The sequence below is a fragment of the Bufo bufo genome, chromosome 6 (assembly GCF_905171765.1).
Source record: "Bufo bufo chromosome 6, aBufBuf1.1, whole genome shotgun sequence".
Taxonomy (NCBI): Eukaryota; Metazoa; Chordata; class Amphibia; order Anura; family Bufonidae; genus Bufo; species Bufo bufo.
This window is the reverse complement of record NC_053394.1, coordinates 166,951,367-166,974,065: the sequence shown is the minus strand read 5'-3', so window position 1 is coordinate 166,974,065 and position 22,699 is coordinate 166,951,367. Positions and strand designations below refer to the sequence as shown.

The following is a 22,699-nucleotide window of genomic DNA, read 5'->3' as shown; positions in this document are numbered from 1 at the left end:
TTGGCAGATTTTTCATTTTAATAATTTTTTTCCAGTTACAAAGCAAGGGTTAACAGCCAAACAAAACTCAATATTTATGGCCCTGATTCTGTAGTTTACAGAAACACCCCATATGTGGTCGTAAACCGCTGTACGGGCACACAGCAGGGTGCAGAAGGAAAGGAATGACAAAAAAGTGACCCCATTTTAGAAACTACGGGATAGGGTGGCAGTATTGTTGGTACTAGTTTAGGGTACATATGATTTTTGGTTGCTCTATATTACACTTTTTGTAAGGCAAGCTAACAAAAAATAGCTGTTTTGGCACCGTTTTAATTTTTTGTTATTTACAACATTCATCTGACAGGTTAGATCATGTGATATTTTTATAGACCAGGTTGTCACAGATGCGGCGATACCTAATATGTATACAATTTTTTTATTTATGTAAGTTTTACACAATGATTTCATTTTTGAAACAAAAAAAATCATGTTTTAGTGTCTCCATAGTCTGAGAGCCATAGTTTTTTCAGTTTTAGGGCAAATATCTTGGGTAGGGTATGATTTTTGCGGGATGAGATGACGGTTTGATTGGCACTATTTTGGGCTGCGTATGACTTTTTGATCGCTTGCTATTACACTTTTTGTGATGTAAGGTGACCAAAAATTGCTTTTTTTACACCTTTTTTTTTTTTTTAAACGGTATTCACCTGAGGGGTTAGGTCATGTGATATTTGTATAGAGCAGGTTATTACGGACGCGGCGATACCTAATATGTATACTTTTTTTTTATTTATGTAAGTTTTACACAATTATTTCATTTTTGAAACAAAAACAAAAAAATCATGTTTTAGTGTCTCCATATTCTGAGAGCCATCGTTTTTTCAGTTTTTGGGCGATTATCTTAGGTAGGGTCTCATTTTTTGCGGGATGAGGTGACGATTTGATTGGTACTATTTTGGCGCACATACGACTTTTTTGATCACTTTTACTACCTTTTTGGGAAGTAAGGTGGGCAAAATTTCAATTTCATCATAGTTTTTTATTTTTATGGCGTTCACCGTTCGGGTAAAGTAATATGACTGTTTTATAGATCAGGTCGTTACGGACGCGGTGATATCAAACATGTGTAGGGAATTTTATTTTTTTCATTTTTAATCAGTGATAAATGTGTTTTTTGATTTTTACTTTTTTTTCACTTTTTTTTGACCCAGACCCACTTGGTTCTTGAAGATCCAGTGGGTCTGATGTCTGTATAATACAGTACAGTACACTATATTGTGTACTGTACTGTATTTTCACTTTACAAAGTCTGATTAGATTTCTGCCTTTAGCAGAAGTCTAATCAGCGCCATGGACAGCCTCTGATCAGTACCATGGACAGCCGGACGCCTGTGAGGGCGTCCGGTTGCCATGGTACCCATCACTCGCTGCCACAGCAGAGCAGTGGGTGATGGGGAGGGAGGGGGGCCCCCCTCCCTCTCCCATCGGGGGCTGAAAAGGCACAGCAGCCCCTGATGGGAGAGGGAGGGAGCTCCCTCCCTCTTAACCTTTTCCATACAGCAGTCCCTACGGACCGCGGCATGGAAGAGGTTAAACGCATGGCATCTGTGCCAGCACAGATGTCAGGCGTTTCGAGCAGAGTGTCAGCAATGTGCTGACACTCTGAAAACCGCTCGGCCATCCTGCCCTCCCTTCCGCACTCCCCCCCCCGCTGCGCCCGCCGGCAGATAACAAAGAGGGCAGCAGGGGGGGGTTAAACATTAAAATAAAGCTTATTTGAAGTTTGAATTGACCTGCGGTTTGCTGCGATCGCCGACATGGGGGGGTCACAGGACCCCCCGGCGCATCTAGCCAAGGTACCTGCTCAATGACTTGAGCAGGCACCGGGTTCCGATCACCGCCCACCGGGCGGCGGTGATCGGAACCATACATGACGTACCGGTACGTCATGTGTCCTTAGGTACCAGGACAACATGACGTACCAGTATGTCATGTGTCCTGAAGAGGTTAAAGGGAACCTGTCACCTGGATTTTGTTAATAGAGCTGAGGATATGGGCTGCTAGATCGCCACTAGCACAACCGCAATACCCAGTCCCCATAGCTCTGTGTGCTTTTATTGTCTCAAAAAGACGTTTTGATAGATATGCAAATTAACCTTAGATGAGTCCTGTCCCTGAGATGAGTCCAGCGTGAAGGAGCCCAGCACCACCCTGCATCCTCCGAATCTCCTCCGTGTTCCCCGACATTACAGACATAGAGCGCCGTAATCTCGCGATGCGCGAGCTAGCGCATGCGCAGTGTCGGCATAGTGTTCCTTCCCTGTCCTGGCATCAGCCTCAGGGAACGAACTGTGCATGCGCTAGCTCTCGCATCGCGAGATTACGGCGCTCTAGCTCTGTGACGTCGGGGAGCAAGGAGGAGATTCGGAGGATGCAGGGAGGTGCTGGGCTCCTTCACGCTGGACTCATCTCAGGGACAGGACTCATCTAAGGTTAATTTTCATATCTATCAAATCATTTTTTTGAGACAATAAAAGCACACAGAGCTATGGGGACTGGATATTACGGCTGTGCTAGCAGCGATCTAGCAGCCCATATCCTCAGCTCTATTCACAAAATCCAGGTAACAGGTTCCCTTTAAAACGTGGCTCAACCAAACGTAGACTGTATGGGCTGACAAGTATTGAAGGTGTATGCAATGCATACCTTAAGATCTAGAACAATCATAAGACTGTTTTCTTATCATGGTCATGGAAACAGTTCCAGATAAAGTTATTGTCTTAAAAAATACATGGATTTGATGTTGGAGTCCTAAATCAGACAAGGTGTTACTACTATACAGTATATTAGGTCAGACTTTGCCTACAAATACTGTCGAGACAATTCAGGTTCAGAGATGTTTACTAGCCACTGTTCCTCCCTTCCCTCCACTCAGTTCTACTAAAATAACATGCACTTTTGGCCTACAAATGCTAATAGGGGAATCAGGGCCAACACTGGTTTAAAATAGTGACCTTCATATCCAAGCTACACATCAGAAGTACTTTCAAGTGTAAGAAGTCAGAGTGTCTGCAGCTTGGCACAATGCTGGCCAACAGACAAGTCACTGTAATAACTCGTACCTTCGGGAGGCTTTACCATGTGAAAAGTTCTGTGCGTTAAAGGGGTTGTCTCACTTCAACAAATAGCATTTATCATGTAGATAAAGTTAATACAAGGCAAGGCACTTACTAATGTACTGTTATCCATATTGCCTCCTTTGGTAGTTTGACTCATTTTTCCATCACATAATACACTGCTCGTTTTCAGGGGTTACGACCACCCTGCAACCTAGCAGCGTTGGCCATGCTTGCACACTATAGGAAAACGCGCTAGCCTTCCTGGAGATCAGGAGTGCATATAGGCCAGCACTTTTTCCTATAGTGTGAAAGCGCAGCCACCGCTGCTGGGTTGCAGGGTGGTCGTAACCCCTGGATACAAGCAGTGTATAATGTGATGAAAAAAAGGAATCAAGACAGCAAAAGGAGGCAATTCCCTTTAAAGTGGTTGTCCAGCCAGTAACATATAAAAAAAAAAGAAAAAAGGGTCTGAATGACATAAAAAAAGTGAGTCACCTTTCCAATCCCCTGCCGCTCCCGTACCAATGCCCCTTAGGTCCTTGTTGGTCTCTACCTCTTGGTCAACACACAGAAAATTACCGCTCAGCCAGCCAATCATTGGAAACAGTGGTCACTTCCCTCAGTTAGGTGCTGAGGAAGTAGAGATCAGTGGGGACCCAGGACCGATAAGGTGCGTTTCACTTATTTTTATTTTAATGCCATTCTGACCCCTTTTTTTTAAAAAGGTTAAAGGGATTCTGTCACCAGATTTAACCCTATTAAGCTAGCTGACATTAGCGATGTGCTAATGTCAGCTAAACCTAATAACAACACTTGCTGAAACCAGCAGAATACAACGCGTGGTGTACAACCATCAACTCCTATATAATTTAAACCAACACGCAAATGACAAATCAATCCATCTTTATTATAACAAATAAAATGACATACATGATAAAAAAAATCGAGGAATGCAGGAAAGTGAGGATTAAACCCTCCAGACCCAAGGACAATGCAGTTATCTGTGTAATTGCAAATAACAAAAGCGCGACTGCGAAACGGACGTTGGGCCGCTCCTCCAGCCAGGTTTGTTACGATATATATGCTCATGTTGCTCACTCTTGTCTATGCTTTTGCCAGCATTATATTTGATATTGTTACCTACGGTTAGGTGGCCCTCACCCTGTTAGATGATTCATTTTCATTTATATGCCACTTTTGTGGCGAACTAATATACATGTGTGTAGGGCCACACTTGTTATACTTTTTGCTCTGGTGCACTGCATACACAACAGTATTATCTGCAATTACACTGATAACTGCATTGTCCTTGGGTCTAGAGGGTTTAATCCTCACTTTCCTGCATTCCTCAATTTTTTATCATGTATGTCAGCTAAACCTAACTAGCCTATTCCTACTTTTATCTATGCCCCCGTTACGCCAGAAATCTAACTTTTATAATATGCTAATTAGCCTCTAGGAGCAGGGGCGGGGGGGGGGGGGGGCGTTGTTACTGCTCCCAGAGGCTCCCTTCTCCCACCTTTGTCGCCTCCCTCCAAGTCCTGATTGACAGGGCCAGGTAGCGCTCGCATCCGTCTGCCAGCCCTGTGCTCTGGTGAAATCTCGCGCCGTTCAGTATTCGGCGCAGGCACGTTGAAAGAAAGACGCTCGCAGGTGCGGTGAGGAAGCTGTCAGCCTGCAAGCGTCTATCCCTCACCGCGCCTGTGCCGAATGCTGAACGGCGATAGATTTCACCAGAGCACAGGGCTGGCAGACAGATGCGAGCGCTGCCTGACCCTGTCAATCAGGACTTGGAGGGAGGCGACAAAGGTGGGAGAACGGAGCCTCTAGGAGCAGGAACAACGACCTCCCCTGCTCCTAGAGGCTAATTAGCATATTATAAAAGTAAAATTTCGTAATAGATAAAAGTAGGGGCATAGATAAAAGTAGGAATAGGCTAGTTAGGTTTAGCTGACATTAGCACATCACTAATGTCAGCTAGCTTAATCGGGTTAAATCTGGTGACAGAATCCCTTTAAAGGGGTATTCTCATCTTAATGATCACTGTTAAATCTGTTAATGATTTGACAGTGATCCTTTTTCTAAATACATGTTATTAATAAATGTTATTACCCAATTCCCACCCTTTTTTAGAAAATAAGTCCCCTCTTACCTGATGTTGTCTTTGGTCTCCCCTGGTTACGGCCACCTCTCCTGTCGAATCCCGCCGGGCCGCGCTTGCGCAAAAGACTGAAGATTCTCTCCTGGCCGGGCAATGTCCTGAACGCGCATGCCGCCGCACATGCGCCATGATGACTTCTTCCTGGCCAGTATAGTACAGAGCCGCGAACGCGCACGCCGGCTCTGTACTATACAGGCCAGGAATAAGTCACCATGGCGCATGCGCGGCGGCGTGCGCGTTCAGGACATTGCGCGGCCCGGCCGGGAGAAAATCTTCAGTCTTCTGCGCAAGCGTGGCCCGGCCGGGAGAAGAATCCAGGAAGTGAACGTCGCGCTCAAAGAAGGTAAGTATGAAAAGGGAAGATGAGAATACCCCTTTAAGTGTAATTAACCAGACAACCCCTTTAATCATAAAGTCAACAAAATTAGTTTCTGCTGACAGGATATGACAGCTGAGACCTGCTTTATTTTACTGCAGTAAATAATTTTCATAGATATAGATCCCCCAGGATGGTCAGGGGTGGACTGGTAACTTAAAGTGGCCCTGCAAAAAAAAACTAAAAGTGGCCCCAGATACCACAATGCAGTACAAAATACTACCTCAGTAGAACCATATACCACAGTGCAGCACAAAATACTGCCTAAATTAATTAATGCTGAGAGCATCTGATTTTTTTGTACCTGCCTTTTGGCCAAGAGGAGGGTTTAGGTGGCCTTCTGGCATAGGCCCATCGGGAGATATCCTCAGGGGCGGACTATCTATGGCCAGTCCGCCCCTGAGGATGGTAATCAGACAGTCTAAAAAGTAGTTTCTGATGGCACGATATGACAGCTGAGACCTGCTTTATTTTACTGCAGTAAATCATTTTCATAGATATAGATCCCCAGGATGGTCAGGGGCAGACTGGTAACTTAAAGTGGCCCTGGGAAAAAAAACTAAAAGTGGCCTCAGATACCACAGTGCAGTACAAAATACTACATATAACACAGTGCAGCACAAAATACTGCCTAAATTAATTAATGCTGAGCGCATCAGATCTTTTTGTACCTGGCTTTTGGCCAAGAGGAGGGTTTAGGTGGCCCTCTGGCATAGGCCCACTGGGAAATATTCCTGTAGGGTCTACAGCCAGTCCGCCCCTGAGGATGGTAATCAGACAAGGAAAAGCATTTTTTTTTTATAAAAAAGATTTATTGTCATCACAGAAGACAGTTTTATGTGTCATACCAATGCATTACTGCGTGGAGGTCATAAAGGTAAGAAGGTAATCACTTGTTAGCATTGATGCAATTATACCGCAGACGTTAATACAGCAATAATAATACAAAATAAGGGATTGGTAAAGTATCGAGTAAAGCTGGATATAGACATGAAATAAACATCAGCTGAAATTGACAACTTTTGACTGATCAGTCATGTTTTTCCATCCAAGAAATCAATTACCAATTGCCACTCTGTGGCCCTTTTGGCAGTCTGGCATCTACAGTATGGATGGAGAATCAAACATAATAGAGCATGCAAGTGGCGCCTGAGGGTAAAAACTTGATAACATTCGTCAGCCATGTTAGTAGAAGTTCGGGCAGAACTGCATGGGTACCACTGATTGCTGATACATCTCTATGGGTTTTAATGAAATGCCTACAGACAGTTTATATGGACAGAAGAGCGCATGAGGTTGAAAATCTCAGTCTTATTTTAGTTTAGCTGTGGATCATCACTCTTCTCATGACTTTCCATGTGTTCCTTTAGTTTGCTTTTATATGGGAAATGTTTGCCACATTTGGGGCAGGAGAGCTGTCTTCTCACTGTGTGAATCCTCTGATGTATGTTAAAGTTTGACTTGGTAGTAAATCCTTTGCCGCAGTCGGCACAGGCATATGGTTTCTGCACAGTATGAACTCTCTGGTGTCTAACAAGGTTGTTTTTCTGCTTGAACCTGTTACCACATTCGGAACAGGCAAAAGGTTTTTCACTGGTGTGTATTTTTTTATGGTTTATGAGACCTGACCCTGTGCTAAAACACTTTCCACATTCGACACAAGTGAATGGTTTCTCTCCAGTGTGAGATCTCTGATGCTTTATCAGTTCACCTTGTTTCAGGAAACACTTCCCACAGTCTGAACACAAAAATGGTTTCATATCTATGTGCGTTCGCTCATGCCTAAGGAGCAAAGCCTTATGGGTAAAGCGTTTCCCACAAAGGCTGCAAGAGAAGGGTCTGTCCAATGTGTGGAATTTCTGATGTCGGATAAACTTGTACTCATTGACAAAACTGCGCCCACATTTAGAACACGTTAATGTCACTTCTTCATGAATTCGCTGGTGGCTGATAAGATTGTCTTTCCGCGCATACGATTTTCCACAAACTGTGCAACCAAATTGTTTTGATCCAGTGTGGACCCTCATGTGTTCGGCAAGATTGGACTTATTGGAAAAACGTTTCCCACATTCTGAACAGGCAAATGGCTTCTCCCCTGTGTGAATTCTCTCATGGATGATAAGATGAGAGTTGCTGGCAAATATCTTATCACATTCTGAGCAGTATAGACTTCTGCTAATTTTGTGAGTTCGTACGTGCGCTGAGAGATCAGTTTTATTACAGAAGTCGGCCCCACACTCTGTGCAAGTCATTTTCTTTCCTTTGTGTGTCTCCCGATGTCTCACAAGATTACCATGGTTATTAAAACCTCTCTTACATACAGGGCAGGTATACAGGGTCTTTGATGTCTCAAAGGATGGAGAAGCAGATTTTAGTACAGAGCCCTTCTTTTTCTCTTCGGTTTGATCAATTCCTTCAATATACTCACCAGTAATAGTAAAAGAGTTAATACTGTTGTTTGCAAGTCTCCTGTCATCACAGAGCTTGAATTGTTGTTTAATATGATCTACATGTTTATGAATAACAGCATCCACAAGGTTTTCAGCTTCAAAATATTCTGGTTCCTCCTTAATTTTGAGTGCACACTGTTCTGTATGATCTGTGGGTGCATTGCTGATTGTGTCTTTGAGGTTGCCTTCATCATATGACACCAATTCCACCTTCACTTGAGTAGATGGAGACTGGGTATGATCTGTGGGTGTATACAGTTTGGGGTCTATGTCATTTCTTCTACACAAGGATGGTTCCTCCTTAATATGAGTAGCTGGCTGTTGTGGTGCATGATCTGTGGGTGTACAGATGTTGGGGTCTGTGAGGTTTTGTCCATCATATGAGGTGGATTCCTCCTTAAGACAAAGAGATGAATGTTGTGTGTTATCCATAGTTGTCAGAATGTTTGGGTCTGAGGGGTTTCCTCCTTCATACACGACTGTTTCTTCCTTAATATTTGAGTATGGATGTTGTTTTGTATGATCTGAGAGTATAGAAATGTTGCGTTCAATAAGACTTTCTCCGTCAAGTAAGACTGGTTCTTCTTTAATATTAGAAGATGGATGTTTTGCATCATCTGATGGTAGAGAAATATTGTATTTAATAAGATTTTCTCCATACTGTAAGAGTGGTTCCTCCTTAATTTGAGATAGATATTGTTGGGTAGGATTTGTGGCTGTATTAATGTCAGCATCTGAAAGGTATACTCCATCTTTTAAGAACGGTTCTTTATTAAGATTCTTACATGAGATGTGTTCATGAGCAGTGTTTTTATGAAGGTCATCATCTGATAGGCCTTTTTCTTCATATGGCTCCAATGTTACGTGTTCCTTTAGGTTATATTCTATCTGTTTAATGGTTACATTAATATTCAGGTCTTTTTCTTCATTTGCTACTGACTTTTCCATCGCATGAAAGCAGTTGCTAATTTTTGTAGTGTTTTTTAAATTTTTTATATTCTTTGTTTATTAACCAACCTTCAATTTACCAGTGGACTTAAATAATGGTGTCTTCCAGTTCCGTGATGACCTTTCATAGACCTGTTAGAAAGAAATATAAAATAAGTACTTATAAACAGTAAACCCGCATTCACCGAAATCTTAAATCCAAACCCATGTCTAAATAGAATTGGTTAATACTACGAAAGAGGTTTCATTATATAAGAATAAGTAAATGAACACATTCTCATTTATTGATGTATTTTGTAACGGTCTGTGAATGAGCTCATTGGATAGGTACAGAGCCAAAATGGTATCTCTGTCAAGAAATGTGAAAACACTGAAGGATTAAAAATGCTCCTTTAAGATCCTTTGCTTGTTGCCATCATCCTGTGGTTTGAAAGTAAAGCCTTTTCCCTTTGCCATCAAGAAGTACAAGAAGACTGGTGCTTCTTCTGCAACACTGACCATATTCTGGACATATGTACAGCTTCTATCCTGTCATTTTTCAAATGTCGAGGAAACCTTATCAAAAACATTTTCTTTTATTCTTCCTCCTTATGAACTAGATGTCTCCCTATTAATTGAAGGATTTACTGCACCATTAAAAGTTCCTCTCAAAAAATCCACTTTTCGCCCTGAATTTTGTAGGCTAAAAGCTCAAGAGAGGCAAGTAATTTAGTGTAGGTCCCGTCTTTTGGAAGCCACCTTGTCGCTGGTAGATGGGCCCAACACAATTTTGATTTTAAAAAATGTGCACAAACAGCTTATAATTTGCATATAGTAAGTATAGCAGTAATGCAATCTACTTTTATTCACGTTTTCAGTGTTTGAATGTGTCTTTGTGCATAAAGCAGTGTGTTGCTACTTGTAGGTCTTGTTTGCTTTCACTTTTTGGTTTGGAGAGAATTTTCTATTGTTCTCACAGATCCATATTTGCAGAGACATAACAGAAAGAACTTGCAGATTTCTTTAGTTTGTTGGCTTCACAATAGACTCATTTGATCGCTGCAGGAAATTTGGTGCATGTTTGAATTTCGTTCCTTACATTTTAATTTTTATCCGTCAATGTAAGTGAAATCCACAATGTCCGTATCTCAGAAAGAGCTACCATAACTGGTTTCCTGGGACTGTAGACCTCCCACTTTAGTATCCACTTAAGCTATCCAGTGTGTACAATCAGGCATTCAGCCTCCTACATATATAAGCTCACATTTATCAATAAAATACGCCAATTTTGTTTTTCAATGGCAGATGTACAAAAAAAATTGTGTCGTTGCCCCACCAGCCTTGGCACTTTCCCGAGAAGGGGGGTGTGGCCGGTCGCCCAGCCACATTTATCATCTTCTATGTCAGTTTTCTGGCTGGCACAGATTTCGGTTCAGGCAGAAGGACTGCTGGAAACTGCGCCCGATTTATGATGAGGCATACGCTTCGTCATAAATCAGGCGTAGCATCCAGCAGTGCCCTTGGTTATCATAGACTCGTATACGTCCTCGGGCTGTGATAAATCTGCTCCTTAGAGTGGATTGTAACCTTCACACACAGAATGGATTCAAAGGAAGTACTTACAGACAATGAAGCTGTGAAAAATGAAAGGTGGAATCTGATTGCTTGCTATGGGCAACTAAGCTAGTTGTACTTTACATTACTTATATAAGAAATAAATATATATATATATATATATATATATATATACAGTCAGGTCCATAAATATTGGGACATCGACACAATTCTAACAGTTTTGGCTCTATACACCACCACAATGGATTTGAAATGAAATGAACAAGATGTGCTTTAACTGCAGACTGTCAGCTTTAATTTGGGGGTATTTACATCCAAATCAGGTGAACGGTGTAGGAATTACAACAGTTTGCATATATGCCTCCCACTTGTTAAGGGACCAAAGGTAATGGGACAATTGGATTCTCAGCTGTTCCATGGCCTGGTGTGTGTTATTCCCTCATTATCCCAATTACAATGAGCAGATAAAAGGTCCAGAGTTCATTTCAAGTGTGCTATTGGCATTTGGAATCTGTTGCTGTCAACTCTTAAGATGAGATCCAAAGAGCTGTCACTATCAGTGAAGCAAGCCATTAGGCTGAAAAAACACAACAAACCCATCAGAAAGATAGCAAAAACATTGCGTGGGCAAAACAACTGTTTGGAACATTCTTAAAAAGAAGGAACGCACCGGTGAGCTCAGCAACACCAAAAGACCCGGAAGACCACGAAAACAACTGAGTTGCATGACCAAAGAATTCTTTCCCTGGTGAAGAAAACACCCTTCACAACAGTTGGCCAGATCAAGAACACTCTCCAGGAGGTAGGTGTATGTGTGTCAAAGTCAACAATTAAGAGAAGGCTTCACTAGAGTGAATACAGAGGGTTCACCACAAGATGTAAACCATTGGTGAGCCTCGAAAACAGGAAGACCAGATTAGAGTTTGCCAAACGACATCTAAAAAAGCCTTCACAGTTCTGGAACAACATCCTATGGACAGATGAGACCAATATCAACTTGTACCAGAGTGATGGGAAGAGAAGAGTATGGAGAAGGAAAGGAACTGCTCATGATCCTAAGCATACCACCTCATCAGTGAAGCATGGTGGTGGTAGTGTCATGGCGTGGGCATGTATGGCTGCCAATGGAACTGGTTCTCTTGTATTTTATTGATGATGTGACTGCTGACAAAAGCAGCAGGATGAATTCTGAAGTGTTTCGGGCAATATTATCTCATATTCAGCCAAATGCTTCAGAACTCATTGGACGGCGCTTCACAGTGCAGATGGACAATGACCCAAAGCATACTGCAAAAGCAACCAAAAATTTTTTAAGGGAAAGAAGTGGAATGTTATGCAATGGCCAAGTCAATCACCTGACCTGAATCCGATTGAGCATGCATTTCACTTGCTGAAGACAAGACTGAAGGGAAAATGCCCCAAGAACAAGCAGGAACTGAAGACAATTGCAGTAGAGGCCTGCCAGAGCATCACCAGGGAGGAAACCCAGCGTCTGGTGATGTCTATGCGTTCCAGACTTCAGGCTGTAATTGACTGCAAAGAATTTGCAACCAAGTATTAAAAAGTGAAAGTTTGATTTATGATTATTATTATGTCCCATTACTTTTGGTCCCTTAACAAGTGGGAGGCACATATGCAAACTGTTGTAATTCCTACACCGTTCACCTGATTTGGATGTAAATACCCTCAAATTAAAGCTGACAGTCTGCAGTTAAAGCACATCTTGTTAGTTTCATTTCAAATCCATTGTGATGGTGTATAGAGCTAAAAATGTTAGAATTGTGTTGATGTCCCAATATTTATGGACCTGACTGTATATATACAGTACAGACCAAAAGTTTGGACACACCTTCTCATTCAAAGAGTTTTCTTTATTTTCATGACTATGAAGGCATCAAAACTATGAATTAACACATGTGGAATTATATACATAACAAAAAAGTGTGAAACAACTGAAAATATGTCATATTCTAGGTTCTTCAAAGTAGCCACCTTTTGCTTTGATTACTGCTTTGCACACTCTTGGCATTCTCTTGATGAGCTTCAAGAGGTAGTCCCCTGAAATGGTCTTCCAACAGTCTGAAGGAGTTCCCAGAGATGCTTAGCACTTGTTGGCCCTTTTGCCTTCACTCTGCGGTCCAGCTCACCCCAAACCATCTCGATTGGGTTCAGGTCCGGTGACTGTGGAGGCCAGGTCATCTGGCGCAGCACCCCATCACTCTCCTTCATGGTCAAATAGCCCTTACTTTCAAAGTTTTCCCAATTTTTCGGCTGACTGACTGACCTTCATTTCTTAAAGTAATGATGGCCACTCGTTTTTCTTTACTTAGCTGCTTTTTTCTTGCCATAATAAAAATTCTAACATTCTATTTAGTAGAACTATCAGCTGTGTATCCACCTGACTTCTCCTCAACGCCACTGATGGTCCCAACCCCATTTATAAGGCAAGAAATCCCACTTATTAAACCTGACAGGGCACACCTGTGAAGTGAAAACCTTTTCAGGGGACTAACTCTTGAAGCTCATCAAGAGAATGCCAAGAGTGTGCAAAGCAGTAATCAAAGCAAAAGGTGGCTACCTTGAAGAACCTAGAATATGACATATTTTCAGTTGTTTCACACTTGTTTGTTATGTATATAATTCCACATGTGTTAATTCATAGTTTTGATGCCTTCAGTGTAAATCTACAATTTTCATAGTCATGAAAATAAAGAAAACTCTTTGAATGAGAAGGTGTGTCCAAACTTTTGGTCTGTACTGTATATCAGAAAAAAATTACAGCACTCTCAAACACTTTATTCACTCCTGTGGTCGCACTGTTTTCAGCTCATTCACAGAGTCTTTTTTTCAACCTATGAGCTAAAATGTTGTGACTAGTGTTGAGTGAACTTGTGCTTCGAGTTCGGCGTACAAGGCTCACGTCATCTAAGAATTCCGTTATGGATTCCGCTACCATAAGGGTCCATTCACACGTCCGCAACTGTTTTGCGGTCCGCAAATTGCGGACCCACCAAACACGGACATTGGCCATGTGCCAGCCGCACTTTGCAGACCGCACATGGCTGGCACTATGATAGAAATGCCTATTCTTGTCTGTGGCTGCGGACAAGAATAGGACATGCTCTATTTTTTTGCGGGGCCGCAGAACGGAAGGTGCTGTCCGCATCTTTTGCAGCCCCATTGAAATGAATTAGTCCGCAACATTGCGGAACGGATGCGGACCCATTATACGGACGTGTGAATAGACCCTTTGTTATGGTCCGTGGTAGCACAAGTTCGCTCATCCCTAGTTGTGACCACAGGGGTGAATAAAGTGTTTTTCTTTTCACTCATTTATTGTGAGAGTGTTGCCATTTTTTCTAATTCTTATATTGTCCTGGATTTGTTGCCGGATCCATTGGCCTCCACCTCCATATTTATATTTGGCCTGATGTGCTGCCATTGTTTATATATATATATATATATATATATATATATACACACAGTGCTGCCCATAATTATTCATACCCCTGGTAAATTTTGACTTAAAGGGCTTCTGTCACCCCACTAAACAGTTTTTTTTTGTTGTTACTTATAATCCCTATACTGCGATTTATGCATACATACTGTAATTAATCATTTTGGTTCAGCAGATTATGTTAAAGGGAACCTGTCACCTCTACTATGCTGCCCTCACTGAGCGTTTCTAAATCTCTATACCCAAAATCCAGGTGACAGGTTCCATTTAAAAACGTACTTTTAAAATATGCAAATTACCTTGCTACCAGCAAGTAGGGCGGCTACTTGCTGGTAGCAGCCACATCCTCTTATCCTAAAGACGCCCCCTCCGCATGTTGATTGACAGGGCCAGCGGACGGGATCTTTCTCTGCTGGCCCTGTTTGCATTCAAAATCTGGCGCCTGCGCCGTACCTGTCTTCAGTCGGCGCAGGCGCACTGAGAGGCAGACGCTCGCTCAGCCGCTCCATCCTCAATGCGCCTGACTGAAGACAGGTACGGCGCAGGCGCCAGATTTTGAATGCAAACAGGACCAGCAGAGAAAGATCCCGTCCGCTGGCCCTGTCAATCAACATGCGGAGGGGGCGTCTTTAGGATAGGAGGATGCGGCTGCTACCAGCAAGTAGCCGCCCTACTTGCTGGTAGCAAGGTAATTTGCATATTTTAAAAGTAAGTTTTTAACATAAGCTGCTGAACCAAAATGATTAATTACAGTATGTATGCATAAATCGCAGTATAGGGATTATAAGTAACCAAAAAAAAAAAAAAACAGTTTAGTGGGGTGACAGAAGCCCTTTAAAGTTACTTTTATTCAACCAGCAAGTAATTTTTTGACGGGAAATGACATAGGTGTCTCCCAAAAGATAATAAGACGATGTACAAGAGGCATTATTGTGGAAAAAAAAAACATTTCTCAGCTTTTATTTACATTTGAGCAAAAAGTGTCCAATCCAAAATAATTCATACCCTTCTCAATAATCAATAGAAAAGCCTTTATTGGCTATTACAGCAATCAAACGCTTCCTATAATTGCATACCAGCTTTTTGCATGTCTCCACAGGTATTTTTGCCCATTCCTCTTTAGCAATGAGAAAGTCTTTGCAGCGCTCACCTATCTCCGATTTTCAGATGCACGGACGTTGCCTGGACTCGGCTACGAATAAGATTCCAAAGGAGAAGAAATCCAGCTTCCACAAATTTAGATCCTTTATTCCAAAAAGTCAAAAACTTTTTCCAGACACAGGATAAAAGTACACGGTCTACATGTTTCGGACACTCAGATTACGGTCCTTACTCATAACCATGTCATGAGTAAGGACCGTAATCTGAGTGTCCGAAACATGTAGACCTTGTACTTTTATCCTGTGTCCGGAAAAAGATTTTGACTTTTTGGAATAAAGGATCAGATTTTTATAAGCTGGATTTCTTCTCCTTTGGAATCTTTAGCAATGAGCTCCAAATCTTTCAGGTTGGGGGGTCTTCTTGCCATCACCCTGATCTTTAGCTCCCTCCACAGATTCTCAATTGGATTCAAGTCTGGACTCTGATGGGCCACTCCAAAACGTTAATGTTGTTGTAACCATTTCTTCACCACTTTTGCTGTGTCAAACCATTTCTTCACCTACTTTTGGGTCATTGTCATGCTGAAATGTCCACTGGTGCCCAAGGCCAAGTTTCTCTGCAGACTGCCTGATGTTGTCGTTGAGAATCCTCATGTATTGCTCTTTTTTCATGGTGCCGTTTACTGTGATTAGGTTCCCTGGTCCATTGGCGGAAAAACACCCCCAAAGCATTAGGTTCCCACCACCATGTTTGACAGTGGGGATGGTGTTCTATGGGTTGAAGGCTTCTTCTTTTTTACGCCAAATGAAGATAACATCATTGTGACCAAACAATTAAATTTTCGTTTCATTTGACCATAACACAGAAGACCAGAAGTCTTCTTCTTTGTCCAGATGAGCTTTTGCAAAGGCCAAGCAAGCTTTTGTGTGCCTTATCTGGAGAAGTGGCGTCCTCCTTGGTCTGCATCCATGGAACCCAGCAGTGTGCAGTGTCCGTTGGATTGTCTGCCTTGAGACATTGCCACCAGCAGAGTCCAGATTCACCAGGATGGCCTTGGTGGTGATCCTTGGATTCTTTTTCACCTCTCTAACTATCCTCCTGGCCAGCACAGGTGTCGCTTTTGGCTTCCGACCACGTCCTCTGAGATTTTCCACAGTGCGGAACATATTTTTTAATAATACTTTGCACTGTAGCCACTGGAACTTGAAAACATTTAGAAATGGCCTTATAGCCCTTTTCTGACTTGTAAGCAGCCGCAATGTGCAGCCGCAGGTCCTCACTGAGCTCCTTTGTCTTAGCCATGACTGTCCACAAACCAACTGCAGAGAGCTGCTGTTTTTCACTTGTTGAGTTGATTAAAACAGCTGTTCACAATTAATCAGGGTAAGTGTTAAGGCTGGCCGCAGGCTAGCCTGGATTTGTGGGAGGGGCCGGTACCTGTCTTAAGCAGTCTGGCTCTCCCAGGCAGCACGTCGGCATTCGGACGTCTGCTACTTCCGGGTGTGACGTCATCAGCAAGCGTCCTGCACGAGTCGGATCTCAGAGAAGCCGGGTGTACCTTTCCCTTCAGTCTGCAAGCTGTTCAGGTCGTTTTCCAAGATAACTGGTTTGTTTGGGGAGCGTGGCAACGTGGAGGAGGGTGTGTAGAGAGGGGGAAGTGTGCCGGAGGATCGCTTCTCCTCACTGCGTTTAGGCACATGCAATTCAAGTTTTGGCACCAATGGGCAGCATTGTCACATAGTTGGAGCTCATTGCCTGTTCAGCACTCTCAGCATAACCTGTATCTAAGTTCATACAGGGGCTGCGAGTCATCTGGGCTCAGCAGGTTAAACTCTGGCAGCTGGGTCCTGGTGCCATTACTGAGTTGATTACTTACAAGGTTGCTGCTTGTGCACATGTTTGACACTCATCACATACACTACATACATACCTTAGACACATAGTTCGCACATCAGGCAGTTTGACAAAAAAAAAAAAAGGGCTACAAGTGGATTGTTAAATAAAGTTTAAAAAAAAAAAAAAAAAAGAGTGGGTTGTTCAAATAAAGAAAAAAAAAAAATATGTATCCACCAAGCTTCATCCATACACCTCTAGCATAGGTACATCCGCCAATACAGCTACACGCTCGCACGACATACACACCCCGTTTCATCTCGTAGACTAGTGTCATACGTCATACGGTCTGTTTTCCACAAATCCTATACTTACATACATCACCTACCACGTCTGTAGGTTCTTTAGCCCGCAGTATTCGTTTTTAATTAATCTGCCACGTCACAGATTCACACAAACTCGGGCTCGCTTCATACGTCAGTGGAAACGACTATCATACTCCCTGTCAGCCTCGAAGGCTTTTCGTTCAATCGTTTCACGCTGCTGGGGGGGGAAGGGGAGGGGCTTAGATTCCGTCATCTTGTTTGTCAGCTTACGGGCAGCAGGTCGTAGGGTTAACAGGTTTTTTGTTTTTTTTTCCTCTTCTCTTTTTCTTTCTTCGTTTTTTTTTTTGTTGTTGTTGTTGTTTTGTGATGTTTGTTGTGTTGTTTGCAGTGGTCTACGCCATCTGCAACTTCAGCCAGTGCAGGCTCCTGCATGTCTGTGCCACATGTTTTAGGGCACATCCGGTCACTGTCTGCACATTGAAGCCGGCGTGACTGAGCCGGGTGAATGTGGAGGCACTAGACCAGCTGCTGCGGCTTCATCCGGTTCAGCCGTTCCGTACATTCCTGGTGGAAGGGTTTTCACGGGGGTTTCACACTGGGCTCATCACCTTGCCCCAGCAGACTCATGAATGCCCCAACTTGCAGTCGGCTTCTAAACATGCTGGTCTGGTGGATTCACTCTTGGCAGTTGAGCTGGACAAGGGTTTCATCATTGTCCTTTCCAGTCCCCTCCTTTCTGCACTTGGAGGGTGAGCCCGGTGGGGGTGGTGCAGGGAAAATATTCCAATAAATTTCGTTTGATTTATGATTTGTCTGCTCCACATTCTTCCCATGTTCCTAGTCTCAACTCGTTGATTCCGTCCGAGGAATTTCCTTGAAGTATACTTCCGTAGACCAGGCTATCCAGGTCATTCTTCAGACAGGCATGGGGGCTTGGCTGTCCAAAGCAGATGTCTCTGATGCGTTCAAACTGCTGCCCATTAGCCCATCTCTCTGGCAGTGGCATGGCATCAAATGGAGAGATGCGTACTATTTCGCCACCAAGTTGACGTTTGGTTCCTAGAGCAGCCCCAGTCTGTTTGACAGGTTAGCGCAGGCACTGGAATAGATTTTGTTGGAACAGGGTTGCCAGAATGTCATTCACTACCTGGATGATTTTCTGTTGATCGAAGAACCCTCACAGGCACCTGTTGACTTGCAGGTTCTCTTGCAGGTCTTCAAGGAGTTAAACGTTCCAGTGGCCGAACACAAAACAGAAGGGCCTGCGCAGGTTGTCACGTTCTTGGGGATCTCTCTGGATTCACGTGCCATGTCAGCCAGTCTGCCACAAGACAAACTCGACAGAATCAAATCAGGTGTCCGTTCCTTGCTCATGTATCAGGTTTGCACCAAGAGAGAATTGCAGTCTCTGTTGGGCATGTTATACTTTGCCATGAGGATCATTCCTCAGGGTAGATCATTCATTTCAAGATTGCTAGTCTTATTACAACAGACCAGTGATTTGGACGCATCAGTGCATCTTACTGCGAACGCCCGAGCAGATCTGTTCATGTGGGACAGATTTCTCAGTGGGTGGAACGGCATTTCCATGTTTATTCCGAGGGCCACTTCTGATTTTCCACACGTATTTTCAGACGCGGCTGCCTCGGTAGGTTTCGCGGCCATATTTGGCTCACATTGGTTCGCCGGCTCATGGCCCACACACGTGCTACAGTTGCCGGGGTTTTCTCAGATGTCGGCATTGTTCGAGATCTATCCTATCGTAGCAGCTGCTATAGTCTGGGGGCATAGGTGGTCGGGTCACACGGTGGTTTTCCACACTGACAACATGGCGACCGCAGAGATCATTAACAAGGGCAGATCTAAATCGTTACTCATCATGTCTTTTCATGCGTAGATTGACCTGGATAGCTCTGGAACAGGGGTTTCATTTTCATGCCCTGTTTTTGGACGGGGTCAGCAACGTTGCAGCTGATGCTTTATCTCGTTTTGATTTTTCTCGCTTTTTCTTACAGAACCCAGAAGCAGACTCAGTGGGCACCCCGGTACCGGACTGGCGGCTGCTGGTCTTGGATTAGACTCTCTGATGGTGGTCGCCAGTTCACTCATTACCAAGTCTTTGTCGGCCAGTACGTTGCGGTCGTACCGCCGAGCGTGGGTGGTTTTTTCGAACTTTAAGTTGGCATATCCTAGAGGTGACACAGGTCAGGTCAAGTATATGGTGGCTTTCGTGTCTTATTGTCATTCGGTATTGGCTTTATCCTACAACACCATTAGGCTACATTTGGCTGGGGTGCAGCATTTTTTGGCACTTCAAGAGCCAGACAGACCCTCTATATTTTCAGCTCACCCGATCAAGGCCATCCTCAGAGGCATTCAAAAAAGCCAGGTCACGGTCAAGTCGGTCCGTCGACCTATTAAGGGGGACACGTTTCGTAGCCTGTCGGAAGTTCTCACATTGTCACCATTCTGAGTCCTTCCCAGCCTGGTGATCAAGGCGGCGATGTACTTGGCGTTTTACGGGTTTTTAAGACCAGGTGAAGTGACACAGGCCAGACAAGGGGCGGTGGCTCTCCGCAAGGGAGATTTAGTCAGGATGGGCAGTAACTCATTCACAGTTGCCTCACAACAAAACAAGGCAGGTAGGTCCCGGCCATGTAGTTAAGTTCTTCCAGACCACAAACGCATGGTGTCCAGTGACAGTCTTGGACAACCTCTTGCTGGCCCTTAGTCTTCACAGCCCCACCGACCCATTACTTCCATTCCCTGTTGGTCCACTGACGTCCAGCCAGTTCATCAAACATATTCGCATCCTGTTGACCAGTGTAGGATTGAATCCGGCTCAATTCTCGGGGCATTCTTTCCGCATCGGTGCGGCATCCGCAGCGTCCAAGCATGGAGTCCCTGTGCATATCATTAAACACTTGGGGCGCTGGCGCTCGGGGTGCTTTGTACGGTATATCCCGGAGCCACAAGCGGAGCTGGTCCAAGCATTCAGTACATTGGCAGAGTAGCACCTCAGGCCAATCCTTCCCTCACTGGTGGGTTTTGCCCCCTTTTTCAGGCATACCGACCTAGTGAGGCCAAGGCACACCTCAGGCCAATTAGGTAGGGGGGTGGTGGTTGGGCATCTTCCACTCGTTTAGGTCCTGACCACAAGTGTTAAGGCTGGCCGCAGGCTAGCCTGGATTTGTGGGAGGGGCCGGTACCTGTCTTAAGCAGTCTGGCTCTCCCAGGCAGCACATCGGCATTCGGACGTCCCCTGCCCACCCATTCCCATTCTTCATTCAGTCATTCAACCATCACATTCAGGGTATGCCCCCTTTTTCAGGCATACCGACCTAGTGAGGCCAAGGCACACCTCAGGCCAATTAGGTAGGGGGGTGGTGGTTGGGCATCTTCCACTCGTTTAGGTCCTGACCACAATTAGGATGCTTTAGAACAGCTTGGACTATTTGGAATGGTATAGAACTTTGGATTTTCCCACAGACTGTGACAGTTTGTGAAGGGTATGAATAATTTTGTACTGGACACTTTTTGCTCAAATGTAAATAAAAGCTGAGAAATGTTTTTTTCCACAATAATGCGCTCTTGTACATCGTCTTATTATCTTTTGGGAGACACCTATGTAATTTCCCGTCCTGTATATATATATATATATATATTGTGTGGATTGCTCTGGTAGTTGGGATAAGCAGGTGCAGTACAGAGGCAAAGTACAAGTTCGTAATTCAAATGTCCGTGTTTATTCACACATAAGGTCAAACAACAAAAACTCTTTGCAAGGTTGGTGTTTGTTCACACCAAGTAGAAAGTTTGTGCATAACAAAAAAAATCACCTTGTCGGCGGTTCTGCCTCCAGCAGTCAAAATGCAAGCTTTAGGTGGCCTGCTCTCCCAACACACACTCAGCTTTTCAGCCCAGCATAGGGCTCAGTTCCCACACCAGTGATTGCAAGAGCTCCTCTGTCAGAGAGAGGTAATCACTCACAGCTGACACTGCTGGCTGGGTTTTATAGGCCAGTCAAGACCCGGCCTGAAACAAGGGGAGTAGTCACGTACCCATCACTTTGGCTACTCCCAGTAAGAGCTGTCCCGGATCAGCTATGCAGCCATACTAAAATAGCAAAGTGTCAATCAGTATTAGCTGCCACTGACACCTGAAAATATCGGCTCTTACTTCACCGAGGCCAGGAACCACGGTGACACATACCTTCCGTCAACGACTCCTGAGGGGTGAACACTTTCCAAACAGTGTACTCAGGACAGGGCATCCGCGTTTCCTTGTAAGCGGCCTGCTCTGTGTTCCATTGAGAACTTGAAGTTCTGTAATGACAAGTACCATCTGGTGACCCGAGCATTCCTCTCTTTGGCCTGGCTCATACACTTGAGAGGGGAGTGGTCGGTCACCAGACAGAACTTTCTCCCTAACAGATAACAGCGGAGAGACTCGAGTGCCCATTTGATGGCCAGGCACTCTCTCTCCACTATAATGTACCTAGTCTCGGCTGGGGTGAGTTTGCAGCTCAGGAAAACAATGGGATGTTCCTCCCCATTGATTTCCTGAGAGAGTACAGCTCCGAGGTCTACTTCAGAGGCATCGGTGTGTACCACAAACTCCCTCTTGAAGTCGGGCGTCACCAAAACCGGTGACCCGCACAGGACCGACTTCAACGCGGAATAAGCCTCTTCCGCCTGGTGATTCCAGCGGACCATCACGGACTTCCATCCCTTCAAGAGCCCTGTCAAAGGAGCCGCTAAAATGGGGAACAAACCTCAAATAATAGCCCACCATTCCCAGGAACGACTTTACTTGCCTAATGGTGACAGATCGGGGCCAATTCCGAATCGCTTCTATTTTATTCACTTGGGGTTTGATGACTCCACGTCCAATGACATACCCCAGGTACTTAGTCTCCTCTAACCCTATCTCACATTTTTTTGGGTTAGCGGTCAGTCCAGCCTTCCTAAGGGAGTCCACTACAGCCTGCACTTTGGGTAGATGACTTTCCCAGTCGGTACTGTGGATAATGATATCGTCCAGGTAAGCCAACGCGTACCGATGATGTGGACGAAGTACAATGTCAATGAGTCATTGGAACGTGGCGGGGGCACCATGCAGACCAAAGGGTAACACTTTATACTGATACAGCCCCTCAGGGGTGACAAACGCAGCCTCCGTTAAGGGCACCTGCAAGTAGCTCTTCGTGAGGTCCAAAACAGAAAAATATTGGGCTTGTCCTAACCTCTCGATAAGCTCATCTACCTGGGGCATGGGATACGCATCAAACTTGGAGATTGTGTTTAGTTTGCGAAAATTGTAACAGAACCGTAACGTCCCGTCAGGCTTGGGTATTAAGACTATCGGACTGGCCCATTCACTTGTGGACTCC

The 22,699-nt window shown here is 44.2% G+C and overlaps 2 protein-coding genes across 5 annotated transcripts in view; both read right to left on the bottom strand.

Annotated features, from left to right (window-relative positions):
• LOC121004097 (gastrula zinc finger protein XlCGF26.1-like) overlaps positions 1–22,699 on the bottom strand; it is a 705,032-nt gene that overhangs the window by 554,102 nt on the left and 128,231 nt on the right. The gene's annotated exons all lie outside the window — the stretch shown is intronic.
• LOC121004101 (zinc finger protein 883-like) overlaps positions 1–22,699 on the bottom strand; it is a 38,679-nt gene that overhangs the window by 3,876 nt on the left and 12,104 nt on the right. For 3 of the 4 annotated variants that reach the window (XM_040436202.1, XM_040436204.1, XM_040436203.1), the window contains one exon: positions 5,689–9,168. The exons of the other annotated variant lie outside the window; for it this stretch is intronic. In XM_040436202.1, coding sequence (XP_040292136.1) covers positions 6,955–9,036 — 2,082 coding nt within the window. In that variant the 5' untranslated portion in view covers positions 9,037–9,168 and the 3' untranslated portion in view covers positions 5,689–6,954. Of the gene's footprint in view, positions 1–5,688; positions 9,169–22,699 lie in introns of those variants that run through there. 4 annotated transcript variants of the gene reach the window in all.